We start from the raw sequence: 26,143 nt of genomic DNA on the forward strand, positions 1-26,143 counted from the left end.
TAATTATAAAGTAACTACCATGAATAATAATAAAGAAGTTTTATGGGAGTACAATACCTTGGTTAGTGCAGCAGTATGATCTTCTCCACAACAAATATAAACTATTTTCTGAGTTCTTAGTGACTTTAGTAAATTAGGAACATACCTATCTGAAAATTCCAACAAGAAATGTTAATGGTATTCTTAAATTAAAACTCTTCTAAAATGTGTTTCCTTTACAGCTTCCCAAGCTCAGTAGACAGTGGCAAATAATTTTTAACTGTAAGTCAATGATTTTGTAGTACAAGCCAAATTAACTGGGTTCCCAGATCTTTTTAAAGGAGGGTTTTAAAGAGTAATTTAAGTGTTAAAGTGCCCTAACACCAATCTACACAGAACTAGAAATCAAGGAATTTCAAAACTATCTGTTTCCAATACACACACATCATTCTTTATATTTACCTCATGATAATTAAGCTCACAGGATTCTATTTAAATGCATGAAAATTATACTTCCTGCTACTTTGTACCAGAAAAAAAAAATGTCCTAATCTGACATATTTTTCTTATGCACAAAATATTTTAAAATTCCGAGTGTTATTTGCTTATCATTACCAGTTGCTAGTCACTAGACCAACAACTCACTTTTGTCCACTTAAATCATGACAATTATGTTGAGCTTGATGAAATTAGTTTTTGTATTTCAAATACTGGCATTGAACTTATGCAGTTATGAAAAATCAGTTCCAAGATCCTAACTTGTTTCAAGTAATTATAATTTTTTAAAATTCAAATTGTTTATTTTCAAGACTCCAGAATCCATGTTAAAAGTGAAGCCCAAGATAAAGATTTACTGACTCAGATTATTTAAATACTTCCTTGAAAAACTCAAATAGATTAACACTCCATGTTACTTTCCAGAATAATTTTACAACTTCTTTCCACCAATGATGGCCAGTAATGTGATTTCCAAATTGCAGTAATGTTTTTCCCAACTTTCTTTTAATGAACATCTAAAAACAAAGATTTTTATCCAGATATACTTTCTAGAGTTTATTTTGCAATAAGATGGTATTTTCTGGCCTTCCCACAATCCTTTAAAAAATATTACCAAATGGAATTTTTAAATAAATCTTTAAGACAGATACCATATGTTTTCACTCTTATGTGGATCCTGAGAAACTTAACAGAAAACCATGGGGGAGGGGAAGGAAAAAAAAAAAAAAGAGGTTAGAGTGGGAGAGAGCCAAAACATAAGAGACTCTTAAAAACTGAGAACAAACTGAGGGGTGATGGGGGGTGGGAGGGAGGGGAGGGTGGGTGATGGGTACTGAGGAGGGCACCTTTTGGGATGAGCACTGGGTGTTGTATGGAAACCAATTTGACAATAAATTTCATATATTGAAAAAATAAATAAATAAATAAATAAATAAATAAATAAATAAATCTTTTATCCCCTTCTCCGTATCAGGAAAGATTTGGGTACATTTCTTCCTGACATTAAGAATCATTGATCCATCTCAAAAGATCATCTCTTTTTAAGTACATTTATCTATAAATAATGAAAACCTACCATTTTCATCATTAAGACCTAGTTGACCAAATTTGTTGCGTCCCCATCCAAAAATAGCTCCAGAAAGGGTGAGTACAAAACTATGGGCTCCTCCCGCTGCAACTTGCATGAAAGGGATTCCAAGCAAAGACTTGATCAGCTGTGGTGAGGCTTGCTTTTTACAGTCAATGCCTAAACCCAATTGGCCATATTTATTTTGTCCCCAACAGAAGACTTCACTTGCTGTAAAACAGAAATTATAAAATTAACTATTTTTCAAATACATACAAAATTTCATTTGAAGATCATCAGTTATTTTGAGACATTCTCCCTCTCATCAAATAGAAATACATATTCCCCTTTTATATGGAAACATGTAAGAACATTCTGTATTGGTACACTTACAGTTTGACCAACTTTACTAATAAATGGGTAAGTCACATAACTGAGGGTAGTCTAGTCTCATTTCCTTACATTCCTTATGATAGAACAATCTCTTTTTAATATTCCTCAAGTCTCACTTTTATTCTTTGGTTTATCCCAAGAGGCACTTAACCAACTCTTCAGTTATTATACGCTGATCACATTCAAAATTTTATCACTAGACCAGACCTCTCTTATAAGCAATAAACCCATGTATCCAATGCTTATGTGATATCTACACTTGGATATTACAAAGGCACCTCCAACTCAGTGTGTTCCAAACAATTTATGACCCCCCCTCCACCTCCCATATCTGGACCTATTACCAGTGTTCTCTATCTCAGTATGTGATATTATAACTGACTCAGTAACACAACCCATAAACATAGAGAGTCATCCTTAACTCTTCTCTTACCTTATACACAGATTGTTATCAATCTATCACATACCACCACAGTTTTCCTACTAAAGAAAAATATGGCACATAGATCCACTCCTCACCATCTCACCTGATTCTCTCTACTTGTCACTTTTGCTCCCCCAACTGCCACCCTATTTTGCAACTTTAGACATCTTTTTATTTATTCTTATTAAGTGGCACTAATAATTGTTTTCAAAATTCACATGATAAAATAGTATACACTTAAAAATAAGTTTCCCTCTAAAAATTAGACCCCCAGGTCCTCTCCCAAGAGACAACCACTCTTACCAATTACTGGTATGTACTTCCAGAAATATTCTATGCACATACTAGCAGACATCTGTATATATACATAGAGGTATTATTAAAATATAGATTTGATAATGTTGCTCACCTGAAAAAAATATAGCAGTGCCTTCCCACTGGTACTGGGATAAGCACTTTTAACAACGTTAAAAGTAATGTTCTACATAATCTACCTGTTTCCAAGCTCCTTTCATATCAGTCTCTTCCCTCACTCACTCTACTCTAGTGACACTCATCTTCCTTTACATTCTCCAATGCTCACTTCTCACACACTTACAGTTCTCTCCGTGTAGACCTTCCCCTCATCTTTGTCTAGTTCACTTCAACTCTCTCCCAGAAGGAAGCAGGTTTCCCTGGTGGCCCATATTAAGTTCAGTCCCCTGCTATATGTTTTAAATAATCCTAAACTTTTTTCTTTACAGTCCCTTTTCACAGTACATAATTATATTGTAATTTATATGAATATGACCATACCATTAAGTACCAGCTAGTAGTGTACTGCTTACCCCTACACATTGTACACTCTAAAGTGCCTAGTTCATAATGAGTGATCAAAAAAATCATTAAATGAGTAAAATACTGCTAAAGCCATGAAGCTGAACAAGGCAAAAGAATCCCTGTAAGTCAAGGCAGAAAACTGCCCTCCTCATCAGTAAAACCTTTGGGTTTAAATTTATTTGGGATCTACCTACCAAAATATCAAAAGAAGAGCTGACAAAATAACAACAAAGAATACAGAGATGCCAGCTTCCCCACTGCCTATAGAAATGCAAATGCCTTAATACTGGCATTTAAGGCCTTTGTAACACATTACCTCAACTGAAGTATCAGTATGTCTCTCATGTTCTCACAATACCCACATAAAACTATATGCTGATACTCAAATACACAAAATACTTTTCCTGATTTTATGCCTGATTTTTTTCCTGATTTACTGGTACTACCTCTTTAACCAATCCTCAACACTTCCTCTAGCTACTTCTCAACATTTCTCTAATTCTGAATAAATTTTGTTCATCGTTTAAGACTTGTATCAAATACTAAGTCTCTTATTGTTAACAAGTCTCTTATTGATTTGAACAAATCACTTTTTTCTTCATTCACATAGCATTTTACTTCGACCTTGACCAAAATAGTACAGTTTTTTTCTGCCTCAAACTAGTTATTTATTTGTGTATCTGCTCCCTCCACTACATGTTATGATCCCTAAAATAATTCGTTCTGCTGGTCACTTTGGCTCCTCTCACTGCCACCCTATGCTGTCTGTAACTGTATTATCTTACCTGTATTTCCCCATAGCTCTAGCCTAGTGCTACATTCACAGTAGGCCTCACTAGACATTTAATGAATTAAATAATAATAATAATGAAGCCACTGGAACTTACACTTTAAATGGTAAAGACCAACATAGTAACCCATGCCACAATCCTTAGCTGGCATATGAAGAAGTTAAATGAATAAGAAACAAATGCAAACAAAGCTAAGAGAATGCTTATAGCCTTCTTTGTTTCTGTTCATAAAAAGTCTAAGATCCTAAATGAGACTGAGCAAGTTATAACCTTCCCCATCTATGAAGGCTTAGCATTTAGCACACTATAGAACAATTAGACACAAAAATCAACTTCATGTCTATATACTAGCAATAATCTGGAAATGATACTGTTCACAACAAAAAAATGTCAAATATCTATGGAAAAATCTAATAGAAGATGTGTAAGACCTCTCCACAGAAACCAACAAAATACTATTGAGAAAAATTAAAAGGAGATTGAAATGAGGGACATAACATGTTCAAGAATTAAAAGATTCAATATTATAAGGATTTTCCTAAAACTGATTTACAGAAACAATTTAATCCCAATCAAAATCCCAGAATATGTTGTGCCTGTGAAGACTGGCAAGCTAATTCTAAACTGTATATGGATATGAAAAAGATCAAAAAGAACCAGGACAATCCTGAATAAGAACAAAGTTGGAGGACTTTCTGCTCAATTCAAGTACCATGTAATAAAACTGTAAAAGGGCAAGAAAATGAAAACAATACTTACCTTTAGAAAGTGCAAGTGAATGATAGTAACCACAAGCAACCTGTACTATCTGGATATCTGACAAACTTTTAATATTTCTAGAAAATAAAAAAAGAGATCAAAATCAGTTAATTCCATTTAATAAATGGATCCTAAATACTATTTATTAATGCCATTTATTGACCACCTACTATGTGCAAGTAGTTTCCTACTGACCTAGTTATTTCATGGTATTTTTATACAAGTCAATGTACCCAACTATTTATGCTAACAACAGTAAACAAAATCTAGTGTGAAAAAATTAAGAGGTGTAATAAGAAAACACTTTGAAAAAAGTATTTAAGCAAAGTAAACTAAGCTCACGCCTCAAGTATTCCTCAGTGTTTTTATAATTCAGATGTTTTATCAAAATTAAAAAAAAATCTTTAAAGTGTGAAACCTGGCAATACATTTGTGAAACAAATGTACATGAACTAATTTGTCTAAAATTGGTGTTTGGCTTCATTTAATACATGTTGTCTATAAGGCTCTTTAAGAATCAACAGAGATTCCTATCATGTGGTGCTACCAATTCACAGATTATGAAACCTATTCCTTTTGAGCTATCCTTTACCTCTGCATCTAAATCAGTGATACTGAACAATTTTTTAGTAGAGAAATTTACTCATCATATTTATTATGATCACTGATACGTTCAGTCCTATTTCTACCATCTTGCATTTTTTCTCTATATTTTTATAGTTTCTTCCCCCTGAGCCCAATTTCTGATTTTTCCTTAAATGTAACATAATCCTAAAGCTAATTTTTAAAACATTACAAAAATCAAGCAACTTTTTGCATCAATCATCCCAGGTGTTTTTTATGCATTTCCCCTTCTCCTGGTCATTCTGTTTTTCCTGAATGAATGTTTTCAAGATAGAAAGGGGGAAGGAAACATAATATGTTTCTTATTTCCCTTTACCTGATACTGCCACCTGACCTGATTCTGCCATATGAGAGTCCGGAGCAAGTTCTGACCAGAGTGTCGATACCCATGATTTTCGGGAGGCAGCTTCAGCAAATCAAATTTTGAGCAGGAGAAAGGAGAGTTACTCTAATTCCATATTGTTGTACAAAAAATATTTTTATTTAGTGGATATATGTTCTTAACTACAAAACCTGAGGGCTGCACTGCTCTAAATTAGCAAAATCCAGCAGGTTAGCAGGATCCAATGCACCTTCAGATTTTCATATGTAGCAAAATGCCATTTTTCTGCAATTAGCAAAATCAAACACTAGCAATGCAAAAACAGAAATAAAAAAATAAATGGATTTGTGCAACTGTGCTGAAGTTACTGAACATTCACTTTTACTGTTTTTGAATTATCAGGCACATGATACACTGACCAGTGAACTATATTAAGTATTTTTTAAAATGTATTAACTGTTTTTAAAAACCTGTTCCAGGTACCAAGTCCAAATAAAATATTTCAAATATTACACTCTCATAGCACCTTATGTTTTCTTCCTTCACAGCATTTATCACTATTAATTACTAGTGTACTTATTCATTTAATTATTACTAGTGTACTCTGCTAAACAATAAGCTCTGTAAAGGCAAATTATGTGTCTTATATCCATAGAATTCCCAGCGCTTAACACAGTGCCTGGCAAAAAGTACGTAATGAATACGCTGATAAAGGATAAATGAGTTTGCAAAGTCTTTGAGGCTGTAGTAGTAAACCATTCATAAAGTCTGCCCCCAAACTTCTAAATTTGCATAGCAATTTACACTTGGTGACTTCCGCATTTCCAAAATTAGTATAAGGCTTGGTATACAACATAAATGTTAATTTCTTTGGCCATGTCTGCAACAGTGACAAGGAAAGATACTGTACTGCGGCATTATTGTTTATGGGGTGCCTGGATGACTCAGTTAAGCATCCAATTTCAGCTCAGGTCATGATCTCAAGATTCGTGAGTTCGAGCCCCACATGGGGCTCTCTGCTGTCAGCGCAGGAGCCCACTTTGGATCCTCTGTCTCCCTCTCTCTCTCCTCCTCTCCTGCACTCACTCACTCTCTCAAAAATAAACATTAAAGGGGCGCCTGAGTGGCTCAGTCGGCTGAGCGTCCAACTTCAGCTCAGGTCATGATCTCACAGTTTGTGGGTTTGAGCCCCACATCAGGCTCTGTGCTGACCTCTTGTTCAGAGCCTGGAGCCTGCTGCAGATTCTGTGTCTCCTTCTCTCTCTGCCCCTGCCCCGCTCACACTTGTCTCACTCTGTTTCTCAAAAATAAATAAATGTAAAAAAAATTTTTTTTAAAACAGAAAAGAAACATTAAAAAAAAATTTACGCCAACAATCAACCTAGCTCTACCATTAAAAAATACTTTTTCTGGGGCGCCTGGGTGGCTCAGTCGGTTAAGCGGCCGACTTCGGCTCAGGTCATGATCTCGCAGTCTCTGAGTTCGAGCCCTGCGTCGGGCTCTGTGCTGACAGCTCAGAGCCTGGAGCCTGTTTCAGATTCTGTGTCTCCCTCTCTCTGACCCTCCCCCATTCATGCTCTGTCTCTCTCTGTCTCAAAAATAAATAAACGTTCAAAAAAAAATTAAAAAAAAATACTTTTTCTTTTTAATCTAAAATTTAAATGTTTAAAATTGACTGAAATAAAGAAAATAAATTTTACTTTTGACCAAGCTGATAAGTCAAACATCTTTAATTAGTTTCTATAATCCAGAAACCGCTGTTTTCACAAGGATCATATTATACCACCCTGTCATACTTTTTATTGCATATGTCCAAGAAACAGAACTTTTAAAAATACACTACAACTTTATGGCCTACAATTATGTTTCTAAAGGTTGTGTGGAAAAATATGTATTTCCACTCATACCAAACTAACAGATAGTAAAATAAAGGCAATAACATATATCCTACATAAAAAAAAAATAACTAGGCAGAAATCAGAGACCAGCATTGGTATTGAAGAATTTTAGTCTTTCCCCAAGAAGTAGTGATTTCAAAACAAAATAAAATTAGAAGTAGGAAAAGAACATTGAAGTCGTATAAATTTCAAATGTAATCTATTATTAATTTTACATTCTTTCATCTTAAAGTGTTGCTTTATTTAAATATTCTTATCTACTAGCATAAAAGTGGATTTTGTTCTCAAGGAAGTACAGCCTAATGTGAATCATCATTTTTCTGATCATTCTTATAAAAATTACAAACACTAATTTTGGGGGCGCCTGGGTGGCTCAGTCGGTTAAGCGTCCGACTTCGGCTCAGGTCATGATCTCATGGTCCGTGAGTTCGAGCCCCGTGTCAGGCTCTGTGCTAACAGCTCAGAGCCTGGAGCCTGCTTCCAATTCTGTGTCTCCCTCTCTCTCTGACCCTCCCCCATTCATGCTCTCTCTGTCTCAAAAATAAATAAACATTAAAAAAAATTTTTAATATAAACACTAATTTTTAAAAATCTATTTACATACAGTTTTCACCGATCTTCTATACGTTTTATTCAAGATGAATGAGAAATTTATGAAGCTGGCTGATACCTCTAAGCATACAGAAAAGGCCTTGCAGCTAAAAATGATTTGGCTCCCAGAAAAAATAAAATAATAAAATAAAATAAAAATGATTTGGTATCAAAATTTAAAAAGAAAAAAAATCACTGGCAGTCTTTCACAAAAATGTATTTCTATTATGTCGTATATTGCTTTGATTTCAAACCTATTTATGACAAAAATGAAACTGTTCTTAAGAGTAAAGTTGTTGTGATATAAAGATGAAGTAAGTTGTGTCAGGATGTCATCATCTCATCTGCTCTGGATGAACTCAGTGGCTTAGCTGCTGAGAGGCCAGCCCCACTGGGGGCTTATCAAGAAAAACTATAGCAAGAGAACATTTAGACTATAAATACTGAGAGTTTGTGAGGATTATTGCAGAGTCTTAGGTCTTGGCAAGGCTACTCTTTGCTGATCTAAGCAGTTCTCCAAGGACCTTAGAGCAATTAGCTCCAGCCACAGTAAAGGAGACTTTCTTTTTAGTTTATTTATTTATTTTGAGAGAGAGAGACCGAACATGAGCAGGGAGAGGCACTGAGAGAGGGAGGGAGAGAATCCCAAGCAGGCTCCATCCACACTGTCAGTGCAGAGCCCAATGCAGGCCTTGAACCCATGAACTGGGAGATCATGACCTGAGTTGAAACCAAGAGCCAGATGCTTAACTGACTGAGCCACCCAGGCGACCCCATAGTAAAGGAGACTTTTTAAACCTCAGTGGTAAAAAAAAAAAAAACCAAGCAGCATCCCTGGGAAAAAGATCCCCTCACCCGTCAACACATGCTAGGTGCATCCTTCCCTAGCAAGGTGCTCTAAAACAGGACTTTTATATTTGTGCTGGCAGGAGGACATCAGCTCTCAGTTGGCTAAGCCACCTCTCCCTAGTACCAAGTCATATGCATGTATATCTCAGCTAAATTTGATCTTTATTACTATCATCTCCTCTTGCTTGAAACAATAGTGTGATTTACCTATCACTGGTTTGGAGTATGTTATTTATTTACTGGCTTAATAACAGACATTATCCCATATGCTACTGGCTTGTGAAATTCCTGCAGTAAACCTGTGATAAATAGATTGCTGGCAAAGACAAACTCAGCTTCTGAGCATGAATTGCCTCAAAACAAAATATTGCCCTTTAACACATGAAAATATCAGTAAAAATATGTATATATCATAACAAATCAGATCAGTCCGTTGAAAACTGAGTAGGTTGAACAGGAAAAATGCCTTAACACAGAGCTTAAAGTTAATACACATATTTAGCAAATACAAAAACATACAAGTTTAAACCAAACGACTCACAAAAGATCTCTTTCAGGTCCCTATCCAGGTTCATAAAATAATAAAGTCACAAATACATAATTTATTATAGGGCATTGTTCAAATAAACTCATATAATAAACTATTCTATATTTAATTACCTTTCTTTCCATTTAATAAGAATCTACAGATTACTGACTGAAATCCCCTATACGAGAAGTGAACAGCAACAAAAATATAAGTATGATTTTAAGAAACCAGTAAACATAAAAGAGATTAGAAAGTTTGGACCTAAATCTTGGTTTTGAGAATGTTGACTTAGACGATCAAACATGTAAGTCCCTTTTCAATCCTAAATACACACAACTTAAAATCTTAAGTTAAAAATCCCATTCTACAACAATTATTTATGGAGGGAATAAAAGCAGTAGAGGATATGACAAACGTGAGGTCACTATGTTTCTATGAATGCTTTGTATTATTACCTAGCCAATAGCCATTTGGTTGCAAATTACCATTTTCTGAAATAAATCTAAATTGAAATGACTAAAAGAATTCAATTTATTTAGCTTAAGAAAAAAAAAAAGCTTCTCCAAAGAGCACTATCATTAAGAGATATTAAAAGCATAATGAAAGTTGTGTTTGTTATTTAATTGTTAAAACAGAAGAAATAAAGGGAGGAGCACCTGGGTAGCTCAATTGGTTAAGCATGAGATTTCAACTCAGGTCATGATCTCCCAATTTGTGGTTTGTGAGTTCGGGCCCTGTGTTGGCTCTGTGCTGACAGCTCAGAGCCTGGGGACTGCTTCAGATTCTGTGTCTCCCTCTCTCTCTGACCCTCCCCCCATCTCTCTCTCAAAAATAAACAAATATTAAAAGAAGAAGAAGAAGAAGACAAAGAAGAAGAAGAAAAAAAATAAATAATAATAATAATAAGGAAGAAATTGGGGGAGTTTTATGGAATTTAGTTACAAGGTAAATCAAGAAAATATGTGAATATGATGTATCCAAAAGTCTCAAAGGACAGTTCACTACTAGAACAATTATAAAATGTTAAAGACCAAAAAATAAAAAAATAAAAAACCCACTTTTAATAAATTAGAACAAACCAAATATTTTAAATACTTTTAGGTTTTTCAATAAACATATACACATAAGGGATTATAGGCTTACTGAAGGAACTAGCTACCTTTCCTACTTAAAAAAAAAAAAAACCTCATTTCTAACAATAAGTTTCTGTTCTGAAATATATTAGTTCCCATGTTCCATTTTCTTATCCTAGTAAGTTATTTCTTACTCCTTAAACCAAAACAAACATTATCAATGTTAAATTCATAAACAAAATATCTAAATGTGTGTAAAATAATGCTACCTAGAATAAATCTAAAATTAGTTTAATACCTTGTTTCACTGGAGAGTTCTCTTTTGTCCCTATAACTATTACTAGGAAGAAAGAACAAGAGTTTAAGGAAGCAAGAATTTGTATAATTTAAAAAACAAAGCGTGAGTTAATGTATTATTTATGTATTGAAAACAAACTGGATACTTTCTTTAAATCTCTGTATTTTTACCTAAACATGTTCATGCTCTTACAATGTTTAATATTAAAACAATGGCTATGCCCTATGTAAATCTCTAAGAATACAACATTAATGAGGCATTTATTTTTTAATTTTGAAATAAACCTATGATGAATTAGTGGTTAACATAAGTTGTGGCCACTGCTTTGTAAAAAAGTGGAAAGTGACTGAATTCTTTATACTAAGCATGTGGGACTTCTATATTCAATAAAAACCATAAAGACTAAAAAAAACAGGGCAAAGAAACATGCAACCAACCAATATTTAATAAATATTTCAATAGCTGAGGTACTCAAGATGGTACAATCAGCAGTTTAAATTAGCCTAAACGACTTTAAAATTTTAGAAAGAAAGTATTTATAATAAAGTACATATTCCCCATCTCTTTTCTTTACAAACATAAATAATTTAGGGGAAAATGATGTAAAAAAATAGCACTTAGCCCAAATTATAGGCAAGAACCTACCTAGTAAACTCCTTAAGAACTCAAAAGGGAGAAATAATTAGATGTCAACTCTTACAGGCCCTCAGTAAACAGAATAATTTAGATAACAAATTTATTATACAAGATTGTTAAAGACCTCTTTTTGGTCACCTTTGTTACCTGGGTACTCTGATACATTCCTCTGATCCTAGCAGGCCAAGCTGTCCATCAGAATCGAGACCCCAAGCATACACCTGGCCTTTGTCATTTAGTGCTAATGTATGAGCTTCTCCACATGAAACAGCTACGATATTTTGGGCATCCAGGGCAACAACCTGCTCTACAGAAATCAAGAAGAGAAATATTACATTCTAGTTTTGAACTACCAATGAGAATAAAACACAGTCTTCATCTTGTACAAAAAAGCTTAAGAAAATGATAAAATACAGACTAAGTGTAACACTATTCTGAAAAATTTAACAAGTATGTGCCACATAAAATTCTCATTGTGGTAAATACAGATATACATCCTAGGGTATAAGCAATTCAAAATATTAAGTGACTTGAACATTTTGGGGAAGAAGTTTAAGGTTTATAAAATTACTGAGAAAGGTTACTCTTCATTCAAAGCCATTGCCAGTAACAGCTAAAAAGGGAATCATTTAAATATCCTGGACTATTTAATAATAAAATCATAATTGACATACACTACTATGGAGTGATTCTGAAATTAATAAAATAATCTGAATTGGGAATTTCTGATAGAAAAGGACCTTCTTTACAGATCTCATAAATGATGCATCTACTAGGTATTCTGAGGAGGGACTTGAAAGGCAATGTAACCATAACAAATAGGTTTCAGTTTATGGACTGCCATTTTTACATCAAATATATAAAAATCCATATGTGGTTAAAATGTGTTCAAGTTTTAAACTAAAAATTAATTTAAGCATTGGTCCTTCATAAGACTGTCAGTAGCCACTGACAAACCAGTAAAGAAAGTGAAATTGTTTCCTTAGTCTCCTTAGGATGCATAATGTCTACCAGTTTTTTACTAGTACTATTACATGTGTTTTTAGGATGAACCTTTTTTTTAGCTTAGTAATAAGAAAGATATAATTTTTGTCTTCAATAAACCTAAGCTTCATGTTGAAGAGTCGTTAACTGAACCAATCAGGGTTTCTTCTGAAGCACACTTTAGCTCAGGGTACAAAGCAACTGTTCAATAAAGAAACTAATTGCATCAAGAACATTTAAATTCCTATGTTTAGAGAAATTCAAATGTTTAGGATTACTACCCTGCCATTTTGGAGTGGGAGATTATATAGCCTCTAGAATCTTTACAACTCTAATGATAGGTTATTTAAAGTACTTACCTTAAAGTACTGAGTTAATAACTCGTGAAGCTGGTGTATGTAGAAGTTTGTTATACTAACCTTTTGCTTTTTGTATATATTTTTGTGTATACGTTTTTATGAAATTATATTGTAGGAACATACAAAACAAGAAACAAAAAGAACAAGATATAACACACTGTCTCCTACCTCCCACAAAAAAAAAAAAAAAAATCAAGAAAAGGGCTTATAGGTATGACATCATTTGTTTACATCAAAATATTATCACAAATCTTAATTATGAAGAAAGAAGTAAAATACTCAAAAGATCTGTTCTCTTTCAGAGGCCCCAGAAATAAGTCAATGTCTCTCCAAGACAATCCTCAAAGGAAGTACAATAAAGAGTAGAAAATGACAAGATGACAAGACAAATGAATAAGACCGGTTGGTTCAATAGCAAATTAAGAGTACTAAATAGACAGCAATGGCTGTAAAATCAAAGGTATAAAAACTCAAGAAACAAAGAAGAAACAATCATTCATACAAAACACTAGTATTTACTGTATACTTCTTATGCTCCAAACACTGGAGACACAAGGAGATTAAAACAGATTCCTAGCCCTCAAAGAATTTACAGTCTATAGAAAGACACGTGAGATAAGGATTGTGATTAAACGCTAAGATAAAGATACACAAAAGGCACCATGGGAACATGAGATATTTATTAAAGCCTTAAAAGATACCAGGAAGAATTCTAGAAGACAGTAACACTTAACACTAAATCCTGAGCTGAGAAAAAGGAAGAGATTCCATGTAGCCATTTGAGAAAATTCTTATAGCAAGACAAACTAACTAAAAGCAAAGTGAAAAGACTAGTAAGGAAAACAGGGAAACATCTTATTCACACTTCAAAGAAATAATCTCCCCAATTTTTAAAGACTTAGTTCGGGGTGGGGGGGGAAGACCAGTAATTCAGTGAAAAATGGACAAAAGATGTCAACTGATAGTTCACAAAAAAAGAAACAGAAATGGCCCGTAATCATATGAAAAGATGCTCACATTGGTAAGAGAAATGCAAATTTCTCAAAACTACATTGAGAAGCCAGTAATATCTTCACTTAGAAAATTTATAAAACCATACGCTTCTAATTTTGTATTCTTCCACATGGGTTAACCTTCAAGCATAAATGTTTACATTCTCCCACAGAATGGGAGAAAATAATTGCAAAGAATCCATCTAATAACGGACTATTATCCAAAATATATAGAAGACTCTTAAAACTCAACAATAAGAAAAACAACCCAATTAAAAAATAGGCAAAAGAACTGAACAGATACCTCACCAAGGAAGATATACAGATGGCAAGTAAGCCTATGAAAGGATATTCCTACATTTTATGACATCAGGGAATTACAAATTAAAATGAGATACTACTATACATATAGTAAAATGGCCCAAATCCAAAACACTAACAATATCAAATGCTGGAGAGCATAGAGAGCAACACAACTTCTCATTAACTGCTGGTGGGCATGCAAAATGATACAGCCACTTTGGAAGACAGGTTGGCAATTTCTTACAAAGCATACTCTTACATGATCCAGCAATCACTCCTTGATAGTCACCCTAAGGATTTAAAAACTTAGGTTAACAAAAAAATCCATACATAGATGTTTACAGCATCTTTATTTATAATTGCTAAAACTTGGAAGCAACCAAAAATGTCCTTTAATAGGTAAATAAACTGTGGTACATCCAGATAATAGAATATTATTCAGCAATACAAAGGAATAAGCTATCAAGTCATATACAGACACAGAGGAAACTTAAACACATATTACTAAGGAAAAGAAACCTATCTGTAAAGGCTACATACCGATTCCAAATACATGTATGATCCCAAATACATAACCTTCTGGAAAAGGCAAAACTTTGGAGACAGTAAAAAGTTTAGTGGTTGCTGCAGATTAGGGGGCAGGGAGAGATAAATAAGGAGAGCATAGAATATTTTTAGGGAAGTAAATAAAGGTAATATGTATGATGACCATTACTATTCTATACAATACTATGTGTCATTATGCATTTGTCAAAACCCATAGATTGTCATACAACACAAAAAGTAAACTCTAATTAAACCATAGACTTCAGATGATATCAACGTAGGTTTATTAATGGTGATAAATGTACCATTGTGGTACCATTGTGGATAGTGGAGGAGACTGGCTGTGTGGAGATGGTGTATATGGGAACTCTCTGTACTTTCTGCTCAATTTTGCTATGAACCTAAAACCACTCTAAAAGATAGTTTATTAATTTTAAAAATGTTTGTAATAAAACTCAAAATGTTTCATAAAAATTCTAAGGTTTGATTAACAGTCTGTTGGGGAAAAAAAAGCATTCTCATATATTGATAATAGAAGTACAAAACAGAACAACCTTTATGGAGATGAAATGAGGCAATACCTAACAAAACATATGCATTTACCTTCTGGACCTAGAAATTCCATTTCCAGGAAATTACACCTAAGTACTGAAGGGTAACAGAATATGCTGCTTTGACACATGATTCTTTTGAGCTCAAGGACATTAAGAAGAAATAGATACAAGAAAAGCTCTCTGCCCTCCCCCCATATGCCGAAAAGTAGGACATAAATTTGTAAAGGTACCCACCTCTTCCCTCTGTACCAGGAAGGACAGAAGTTAATCACCAGATACAACTCTAAACCCCTATCAGCTCAGAGATGGCACCAGGAAAACCTACATAAGTACTAACTAACCCTTATCTTCCATTAGTCCACCCATCTATTTATCTTCCCACAATTTGCCACCCCAGAAACTCAGTCATTTTTGTTGTTACTTATCTAAAACTTTACTGTTCTTTTAAGATACTATGTAAGCCCATGTTCTATCAACCATAAGTTACTCATCACTGAGTGCTCCCATATCTAAGAGTAATACATGTGTTAATAAACTTGTTTTGTTTTTCTCTTGTCAATCTGCCTTTTGTCTAGGCCCCAGCTGGAGAACCCAGGATGACAGAATACAAATACAAATACAAATACGTGTGTATATGTGTGTGCGTGTGTGAACATGTATATTTATATGTATTTGCAGCACTGTATATAATAAGACTGGAAGTATTCCAAGTATCCATCGACAAAGGATTCCATCTACACACTAGAATACTATGCTCTACAAAAAAAATAATAATAATAAGGAAACTACATACTGATATAGAAAGATCTAAAGGATATATGAGCAAAGAGTAAAAAATATCAAGTATGGAATACTATATGATTTGCTACTTTTTGTGTAAGAAGTAACAATAAGAACATATATTCGTACTTGCTTATATCTACATAAGAAAATCTGAAAAGATATACAAAGAAACTAATAAACATATGTAGGTGATGCAGGTAGAGGGGAAATACAGCAGTCAGATGTAAGAGCAAAACTTCACAATGTGCATTTGTATTACCTTGATCTTTGAACCACGTGAATATATTGTCTATTCCAAACAAAAAATAAAATTTAACTTTAAAAATTAAATAGAACATTAAAGAAAATAGTTAAAGCCATGTATTGAAACCAATGTTTTCATTTTAAAACTGACCTACTTTAATTTTTTTCTACAAACTAACAACTCAAGACAAATAATCTTGGTTCTTTCAGAAGTTTAGTGCCATCAAATTACTGAGATACCTATTCTGAGAATGGATAACTGCTTCAGAAATACATTATTAAAGAAGCATAATAACACAGTTATACGTCCTGGGAATAGCATTAAATACAGGCTTCTCAAACAACAAATACACAAAACTCATAGCTTCTCTGTATGAATTTTTTTAATTACTTAGTTTTTCTCAATGGCTCATCAAAATGAATAGCCTCAACCATACCCCCAACCCCTAGTCTGCTAGAAAGTCAGATCAATAGCATACTGACACATTTTACATCTAATGAAATTAGATGGCTGAGTGCTCAAAACGAGAGTCAATGATAAGCAAGACTGAAGGAAAAATAAAGGAACCTAGAAAAACAACAACAAAAAATTCACTAGAAGCCTAACTCGATGCCCTGTGTGAGGGGGAAGAAAAAAAGAAGTCATATCAAACCCAACAGCTAACATTTATTATTTACTATGTACCAGGTACTGTGCTACTTTTAATCACCAAGTTACATTTGGCTTTCAAGGCCAAATTAACACAGAAAAGGGAGGAGTAAGTGGGGATTAAATTCACTTCAACTAGAGTTAAGTATGAATATATAAGGAAGAGGACAGATGCAAAAACAAAAAACAAACAAAAAAAAAAACAATTTGCCAAGCAAGCCCATTAAACAGTTGATTCCTTTGATAAAGAAGGACTACAAGATGTTGGAATTATGAACATATGATGCTAAACTTAATGGAAGAGTTTTAATAACACCACATGACCATTATAGTCAATTATAGCCCAGAAAATATGTTATCTCTTTAAAAATATGTAAAACAGATAAAACATGTGGTAAGTGTTGTTGGTCATTATGTTATTCTTTCCACCCTTTTTATGCTTCAAAATGCTCACATAAAATGTTTGAGAAAAGTAACACTGTTCATATCAGCATTGATGGCTCACAAGAACATTTAGTTTTGGGAGGCACCAAAGGGCAAAAAAAAAACATAACTGGTGGAGATAACCTTGGGAAAGAAAAAATACACTTCTCAGAGACAGGAGCAAAAACAGAAAAGATAAAGAACTAGAGGCATGTAACATATCCATCTTGTAAATATTAACAGCAGATATATTCTAAATACATCCCTAATAGGTGCCTGGTCGTTATTACTTCTGGTTCTTCTTATACTTTACATTGTTAAAATGCAGTATTTTTGAAAACTAATGGTGCATCATTTTAGTAAGGAAGAAAAGGCCATTATCTTTGCTCCATACATACAAATATAGTCATTTTTAGACTTATGAAAACCAATTAAAATATTCAACCTAATGACAATTTTAATTTCTACATCACCTATTTCCTCCCAATTACCTCTGGATGTAGATCTGATTTCAGCATTTATTCATAAACAAACTGCATCAAATAAATTTCGTTGCAAATATTTTTTTTTCAATATATGAAGTTTATTGTCAAACTGGTTTCCATACAACACCCAGTGCTCATCCCAAAAGGTGCCCTCCTCAATACCCATCCCCCACCCTCCCCTCCCTCCCACCCCATCAACCCTCAGTTTGTTCTCAGTTTGCAAATATTATAAAAGAAGAAAGAATAATGCTGCACAGCCTTTTAGCAATGTAGGATAGGTCCAGGTTCTTGATGCAAAATGTTATATGATAAAATCCTTCCTCTTGAAAAACTAAGCTATTTCCTTTGGGACCTAAAAAATATACTCGTCAATTCTTGAGTTTGTGAAAATTCATGTAGAATATCATCTCCAGACTCACTGTTTAAGAGTTCACTTGTACAATTTCATTATCATCATACAGTGATGATACCTACATTCACCTTCTGATTTGTCTAATAATTGTGAAACATCTTCCTCTGTCAATTTTCTTTTGTCACTATGGATAGAAAATCAAAAATTCTGCATTCTCAATTTTATATTTGTAGTCAATGAAAGCTACAAAAAGAAAAATAAAAGCTACAAAGATGGGACTCCAGACTTCTTTTGTATCTTCTTTAAATGCTGGTGCAAAATTCTGCACAATGTATGAAGAAAACGTATGTTAAATATTGAGGATTTCACTGCACCATCCTTCTAGGAAACTCCATCATTGTTCCACTTACCATCTTTGTCTGCTTATTTAGTCTACTTGAGAATATAATCAATTCTCATTATTGGCAATAGTTATGTTCTATAAAGTTACCACAAATACTTGCTCAGCAAATACGAAACACTGCCCCTAGGGATAATACAGGATTAGGCTCCCAGAAAACTCTGATCACATTTTCATAAACTGATCAACACATAACCTTGTTTTATATGTGTTTCTGCTTAAAGACATCTTATATACTATTGATTCACTAACACTGAATTCACAGCCAACAGCACCCTAACTCATGCCTCAGTGTATTATCATAGCCTTCTTCTGCTTAGGAACACTAGACAGCACTTCAGTATTATGCTCAGAGGTCATTTTAAACAGTGAAATGATCAAGAAAAGTACAAAAACATAAAAAATGTGGCACAAAAGGATACTTGTTTACAGTATGAGAGCTGAAACAAGAAGGCAGAGCACTGCTTTGCTGAATGTCAGCTGGGAATGCACACGTCAGGAGACCCAACTGTTTTGCAGCAATGCATATGTGCATGTCCAGGAATGACCATAAAAAGGCCTCATGGGTATTAACTGACTACAACCTAGGTTGATTTAATAACAGTAACATACACACTTCTTAGCAACCAATCACAGAATACACAAGATGGTCTATTAGGAGTCTTTGCTAACCAGGGTTTAAACCTGATACTAAGATATAATCATCAATAATATGTTCTGAGAATCTTGTAAACAAAAAAAAAAAAAAAAAAACAGTAAAGAATATACTGTCTTCTCAAAAAAAAAAAAAGTATTGCTTTTTGGATTTAAAGGCAATAAATACTACAGAAACACCATTATAGTAACATATTCACAACTAGCATCTCTTAAAAACTACTTCTTATTCAAAATTCTAAAACGTCTAATTTGAAGGAAAATATAAACATTATGTTACTCTGTATCCTCTTTCACCTACAGATATCAAAATCTTGTTGTTACAGGATAATTTGTGTTCTCCCCTAAATGCATATGTTTAAGTCCTAATCCCCAGTATCTCAGAACGTGACTTTACTTAGAAACAGGGTCATTGAAGATATAATTAGTTAAGATGAGGTCATACGGGGGAGGAGGGTAGGTCCCTAAATCCTCAAAAGGGAAAATGTGGTCACAATTACACAGGGAAAATACCATATGAAGGAATGCCTAAGACTGATAGCAAACCACCAGAAACTAGGAGAGAGGCCTTATAGAAGGAACCAACCTTGCTGACACCTTGATCTTGGATTTCTAGCCTCTAGACCTATAAGATAATACATTTCTGTTACTTAAGCCACCTAGTTTGTCATACTTTGTATGGCAGCCCTAGCAAATGAATACACCTGGGTAAATATTTTTAGGTTCAAAACATTCCTGTCAACTTGGCCAAGTATTACCATCTCTGTTTTCTAGGCAAACCAAAGAAAGAAATAATTTATTTTGAATAATTCAATCACAGGTAATTGATTTTAAAATTTGGAAGTTTCTAGTTTACAATTACATTATTTCCATGTCAAAAGATTAAAATAAATGGAAAAAAGTATTTAAAGAATTGGCGAAGGATAGTTCTCTAAACAATCTTCAAAATATAAGCCAAATAAAAGTTGGCAATATGTATTTTAATTTTTAACATACATGCCTCTGACCCAGAAACTTTCATTTTAGGGATTTACTATAAAATAATGTTTACTGAATTACATTTTGTACCTGGGGAAAAAACAACAACAGGAAATAACCTGATTTCCAATAACAGGTAGGTACATAAATTATGGAACATTCATGTAATACAAATTGATGCTCCTACACTGGGAGTTATATCTAAGTGATGAATCACTAAATTTGACTCCTACAACCGATATATTACATATGTTAACTAGCTAGAATTTAAATAAAAAATGTGGAAGAAAAAATTGATGCTTCTATTAAAAAGAATGTATACTAACATGAAAAAACAGAAATATACTAAATGAAAAAGCAAAACCACAAAACTTTTGTATATACAGAGAATTACGTATTTTTATATAGGTATAAAAAATACAAAAATATAAACAAATAGTAGTAGTCAGCTTTAGAATGTCAGGGTAAAGTGGCTTCCACTTTTTAAATCATATATTTCTATAAAAGAAAAAGATTACATGTATCATTTTGGTAATCAGAAAAAATAAAAGGCTTTTTTCCAAGTATAGCTAACCCTCAACTTATAAATGACCCTGAACCTCACAGGAATAAATGTCCTTTGTTTCCCAAAATCAAAACTCTAAGGAAATAACTAACCTGAAGTAACAGAAGACACAAGGTATAGTCAGGTACTGTTTACCTTTAAACCATGATCTATAGTTAAGTTAAATGCCCACATATATCTTTCTTAGGCTTTCTGGAACAGATAAAGAGAGCTAAACAAGCCATGAAGGGTAGAGATAAATTTTTGACATCCAAATTTAAAACTCAAATGAATTTTTCGACAGAAAATACTATAAAGGTCAATTAAATATAATTACTGATAGATTATACTTAGGTAGAATTATTCCAAAGATTAGTTTGAAAATCTACTTATGATCTAGCAATATTTCTTTAAGCAAAGAAAAATTTGGTTTTTAAAAACACCATTCATTCATAAATCAGGGACTATGTGGTATGAAAGTACAATTACAACTGATCCAAGTCTACAATTATCCTTTTTTTTTTTTTAAAATGTTTATTTATTTTTGAGAGAGAGAGATAGAGTACAAGCAGGTAGGGACAGAGAAAGAGGGAGACACAGAATCCAAAGCAGGCTCCAGACTCTGAGCTGTCAACACAGAGGCTGACACAGGGCTCAAACCCACAAACCGTGAGATCATGACCTGAGACGAAGTCAGTTGCTTAACCAACTGAGCCACCCAGGCACTCCCACAATTATTAACTCTTAATGTGGTCAAGTTTAATGAAGTTCTACATATATTTAAAGGAAGGAAGGAAGGAGGGAGGGAGGGAGGGAGGGAGGGAAGGAAGGAAGGAAGGAAGGAAGGAAGGAAGGAAGGAAGGAAGGAAGGAAGGAAAAGAAAAGAAAGAAAAAAAGAATTCCAACAAAGGCTGAACAACTATCAATGTTTTATACAGGGAACAAAAATCTTTGCTGATATTGTTCAAGTTATCAGGGTCTAAAAAACAATATTGTTATGAATAGCAACAAGCATAGCAATTTGATAATTTAAAACTGAGGTCAGAAGGAATATACATTGTTAAATAGCTAATCTAAAGAAGTACCATTTCAATTTCTTACTAAAAGTTTAATTCTATCAGAGCTTAAGTTTCAAAATCCTCTGTCCTACCATGGCTCATTAGTTGCTATAAATATAGGTTTCCTTTTCCCTTCTCTCCGAATAACTCAAAGCTGTAACTAGAGCAAAAGAAAGTACACTAAAAAACTGACTCTAAAAATTTTAAGTTTGCAAGATACCACAAAATTTTAAAAGTATTATATAATTTCATTCTTATTTAAAATTATATCACACACAGCCCCAATGTATATGCAGAGAAAATACTGAAAAAATAAATACTAAATTGTCAATACTAGTTATCTACAAGTAACTTTTACTTCTTTCATTATTTAAATAACTATACGTGTAGTTGATGCATTTCATGATTTTGATTTTTAATTTTTTTAAATGTTTATTTATTTTTAAGAGAGCACAGGTGAGCAGAGAGAAAGTGAGACACAGAATCCGAAGAAGGCTCTAGGCTCTGGGCTGTCAGCATTGAGAGCCTGATGTGGGGCTCGAATCCACGAACTGTGAGCTGATGACCTGGGCCAAAGTCAGACACTTAACCAACTGAGCCACCCAGGCGCCCCTATGATTTTGACTTTTTAAAGATTAGGACATTAATCACTTGGGATTAGTGCACAGCACTAATAAATAATTTATAGTGTTTTTTTTTCTTTTTACGTAATCATATTACTAATTTTGTTACAGAAATAATAACCACAAGACTACTTCACTCAAGGCATATACTTCTCTCTTCTTAAAGTGAAATTATTGTTTATTGACACTTTGTAAAGGATTTGTAATATAATACACATAACAATAAAATATAAAACGAATCAAGAATTAAAGAAATAAAACTAAATGTCTAAACTAAATAAAAACTGAAACTGAAAGTTAAATGAAAATGTTTATTCTCTAAAATTACTACCAATAGGAATTTGGAATGATACAACCTATAGTCACCAAAACATTTTAATGAGTTCCCAGATAAAATCTAAAGTTAACATAAAGTAATTTACATGTCTCAGTTGACAGCCCACAATAAAAAATATCATAAAATTAGAGTTATAACTAATTAGATTACAAAATTCTTTATGATGGATATGTTTACAAGTTCATAACTCTTTCATGCATTCTATTACCTACAGGTGTACAGTTAACATACATAAAGAGCTTATGTGCCTGGCACTATGTTAAATATGTAATCTCATTTAATCCTCATAACACCATGAGGCAGGTGTGTACCATCATCCCTACTTCACAGATAAAGGCACTAAATATAAACATTTCCCTATTTATTGAACTGTTGTGCTTTTAACATTTAAATAACAAGGTATTAATGTTTTAATAATTTATTTTCAAAATATACTTAAAATTTTGTGAATACTTATGGCTTTACAACATTTTTCTTTAGAAAAGTCCTTTCTGGATGTCTGGAAACCACTGCAATTAATTGCTTTGAAGAGAAAAGAAGTTGAAATGTAAAGTCCCTAACATAAATATCAAACAGTTGCTTTAACTTTCTTTTTAAGACAAGAATGAACCCTCAGAATATATTACCAGAGTTTTTATTCTGTGTTTTCTTAGAGTCTTCATTGGTATAGATGGCACCTATTCATCACAGGGCCAATTACATTAACTATATTTTCTTGATTTCTGCATTCTTAACACTGACATTTGGGGAGCAAGAGACTTACAGACCCCAGAAGAAATGGCCATTCCCAGGACTAGCTAATTCCTAAAGATAACAACTTGCCTACCAGCATGCTGTTCATATGCAAACCAACCAGTCCAGAGTTTATACTACCAACTATCTCCTTATCTAACTCTCACACACCAAGCCAGTACCTCCCTCACCCTAAATCACCCCAGGGCCAGGGACGAGGAAACTAAGAACCAACCCTTCTAGCCCAAAGCCTGGAGGAATTAACCAAACTAGCCAATCCAAACTGTTTATTCTGCCCAGTCTTGCCTTTCCCAAGAAAACCCCAATAAAAGCCATGAACTAAGATGTCCCTATGCTCTTGTCTTCTGCTTCCTAACTACCCTAGTGTTCTCCCCTATGGCTTTGTGGCATCTGATCCTCTCTCTCTGGGACCTGAATACAATAAACTTCTTCCAACCCTCATTCTTGTTTCCTCTTATGGCCACACTTTACCGTATCGTATGAAACATGTATATTCTTACAATTTTAAGTTTTCTAATTTTGGTTAGAACACAGCTGATGGCCATCAAGCTTATTCAAAGAACCTACAATTTTCTCTTCCTATGGTACATCCAATAAAATACACTGATCATGTGTTTATTCAACAACCCCCTGGGTTTCTTCTGTGTGTACCATAGTGTTGTCACTACAGTACTAAAGCTAAAGTGTTAAAGGTTTCTACCCTTTAATTACTGACATGGTAGAGAAGATTTTTATCCAAATAATTCAATATAACAGGAAAACAATAATACAACTTAATTTACTGAATGCCACATAACTGTGCTGGACACTGCACAAAATATTTGATCTGAGTTCTTACAAGAGTGACCACAATGATACAGGATTGTCCTTCAGCTGAGCAATATTCAAGAGACAGAAATGGAAATATGCCATAGAAAGAATAACCTGGAATTACCAAAAAGGATAGACTGGAGCAAGGATATCAGCAGAAAAGCTATTGCCATTGTTTTTGCACAGATAGTAATGGTCTAACTAGGAAAAAAAAAAGAATTTTAGCTTGAGATAGGAGGAAGCTAAGGGTCTGAGAGTTTAAAACAACTAGCTCAAGGTCAAATAGCCTTTTGCAAAAAAAAAAAAAGAAAAAAGAAAAAAAGAAAGGCAGACAGACAGACAGACAAGACAGAGAGTTACTAAAATATCAATCAGTAAGATTTGGCAACTGAGTCAATGTTGGTGTTCCAGACTAGGAAGCAGACCCTAAGATGAATCTAAGGTTTGAACCTAAGTGAATTCAAGAAACATTAATAAAGAAGAGTTGTTTTTGTAGTTTGTTTTGGAGAGATGGAGATGGCTAACTTACAGTACAACTGTTTCCATTTAAAATGTTCCTCTTTTCTCCACATCTTATAAGTTTTATAATGTCAGAAATATGTATACTTGTCTTCCTTGATTTTCTCTGTCTTGCAGTCATGGTGCCCTCATGAATGAGATTAGTGCCCTTTCCCAGAGAGCTCCCTCAGCCCTTCTACCATTTGAAGGCAGTGAGAAAATGACCATTTATGAACCAAGAAGCAAGTCCTTCCCAGACACCAAATCTGCTAGCACCTTAATCTTAGAATGACTAGCCTAAAGAACCATGAGAAATATACATGTTATTTATTAAGCCACTCACAATATACTAATTTTATGGCAGTGATCTGACTGGACTAAGACATCTTCTAATTATTCATCACTGAATTAACTTTTGAAAATAAATGATATATCTAACCTCTACCATTTATGTACTTCTTACAGGAACAAAAAAAGCATCTATAATTCTTTTATTTTTCTGTATCATTACATCTTTAAGTCTGATGGTAAAGGAATCCAATTCATTTTATATTGTGCTCTAATATAGCATTACCTGTAAGTATCACAAACATAACATTTTTTTTGAAATTTTGGCCTAATTTTTAAATATGAGCTCCAACAAGGTAATAGAACACTAAACGTAAAGAAGTATTTTCATGCTTGATGCAATGTCTGGGACATTAGTTGGAAGGCACAATTGTTGAATAAATGCCTGAAGTTTTGTTATAAATGGAAAGATATGTATTTCCTACGTAAAGGCAAATATGGAAATAGCATATAACCCACTTCAGTGTAAGGCAGACCTAAAGTTAAATTCCCACTCTAACATTAAGGGTATTTCTCTTTTAAGAAACATTTAGAACACTCATGACATGCCAGGCATTGTTCTTTTCACTTTTATGTGTTATCTCACTTAATCCTTAAAACCACCCTAGGAATTTGATATGATTATCCTAACAGAAAAGAATACTTAGGTGCAAAAAGGCTAAGCAATATGTGCAAGATAACATAGCTAAGAAATAAGAGTCAGAATTCAGAATTTGTATCTAAGCACTCTAATTCCAGAGCCTAACCTTTAAAAAATGAATTAAAAAATAATATATTTACATTGTTAAAAAAAAAAGGGGGGGGGGTATGCAGTAGAAATCTAGGTCTACCATCCATGTCCTCCACCAACCTACTTCTCAGCCCTTATCTTACCTCTGCACCAAGGTAACCACTGTTATTAGATGTATGTATTCTTCC

General features: G+C 33.6%; 1 protein-coding gene across 9 annotated transcripts in view; it reads right to left on the reverse strand.

Annotated features, from left to right (window-relative positions):
* HERC4 (HECT and RLD domain containing E3 ubiquitin protein ligase 4) overlaps nucleotides 1-26,143 on the reverse strand; it is a 137,326-nt gene that overhangs the window by 97,592 nt on the left and 13,591 nt on the right. For 6 of the 9 annotated variants that reach the window (XM_053207610.1, XM_027062114.2, XM_027062112.2 and 3 more), the window contains exons 3-8: nucleotides 11,697-11,856; nucleotides 10,914-10,955; nucleotides 5,688-5,759; nucleotides 4,730-4,806; nucleotides 1,553-1,774; nucleotides 58-149 (exon numbers count right to left, since the gene is read on the reverse strand). In XM_053207610.1, the coding sequence (XP_053063585.1) occupies nucleotides 58-149; nucleotides 1,553-1,774; nucleotides 4,730-4,806; nucleotides 5,688-5,759; nucleotides 10,914-10,955; nucleotides 11,697-11,856 (665 nt within the window). The remainder of the gene's footprint in view (nucleotides 1-57; nucleotides 150-1,552; nucleotides 1,775-4,729; nucleotides 4,807-5,687; nucleotides 5,760-10,913; nucleotides 10,956-11,696; nucleotides 11,857-26,143) is intronic. The other 3 variants (XM_027062117.2, XM_027062116.2, XM_027062115.2) reach the window with 2 other exon arrangements.

The sequence above is a fragment of the Acinonyx jubatus genome, chromosome D2 (assembly GCF_027475565.1).
Source record: "Acinonyx jubatus isolate Ajub_Pintada_27869175 chromosome D2, VMU_Ajub_asm_v1.0, whole genome shotgun sequence".
Taxonomy (NCBI): domain Eukaryota; kingdom Metazoa; phylum Chordata; class Mammalia; order Carnivora; family Felidae; genus Acinonyx; species Acinonyx jubatus.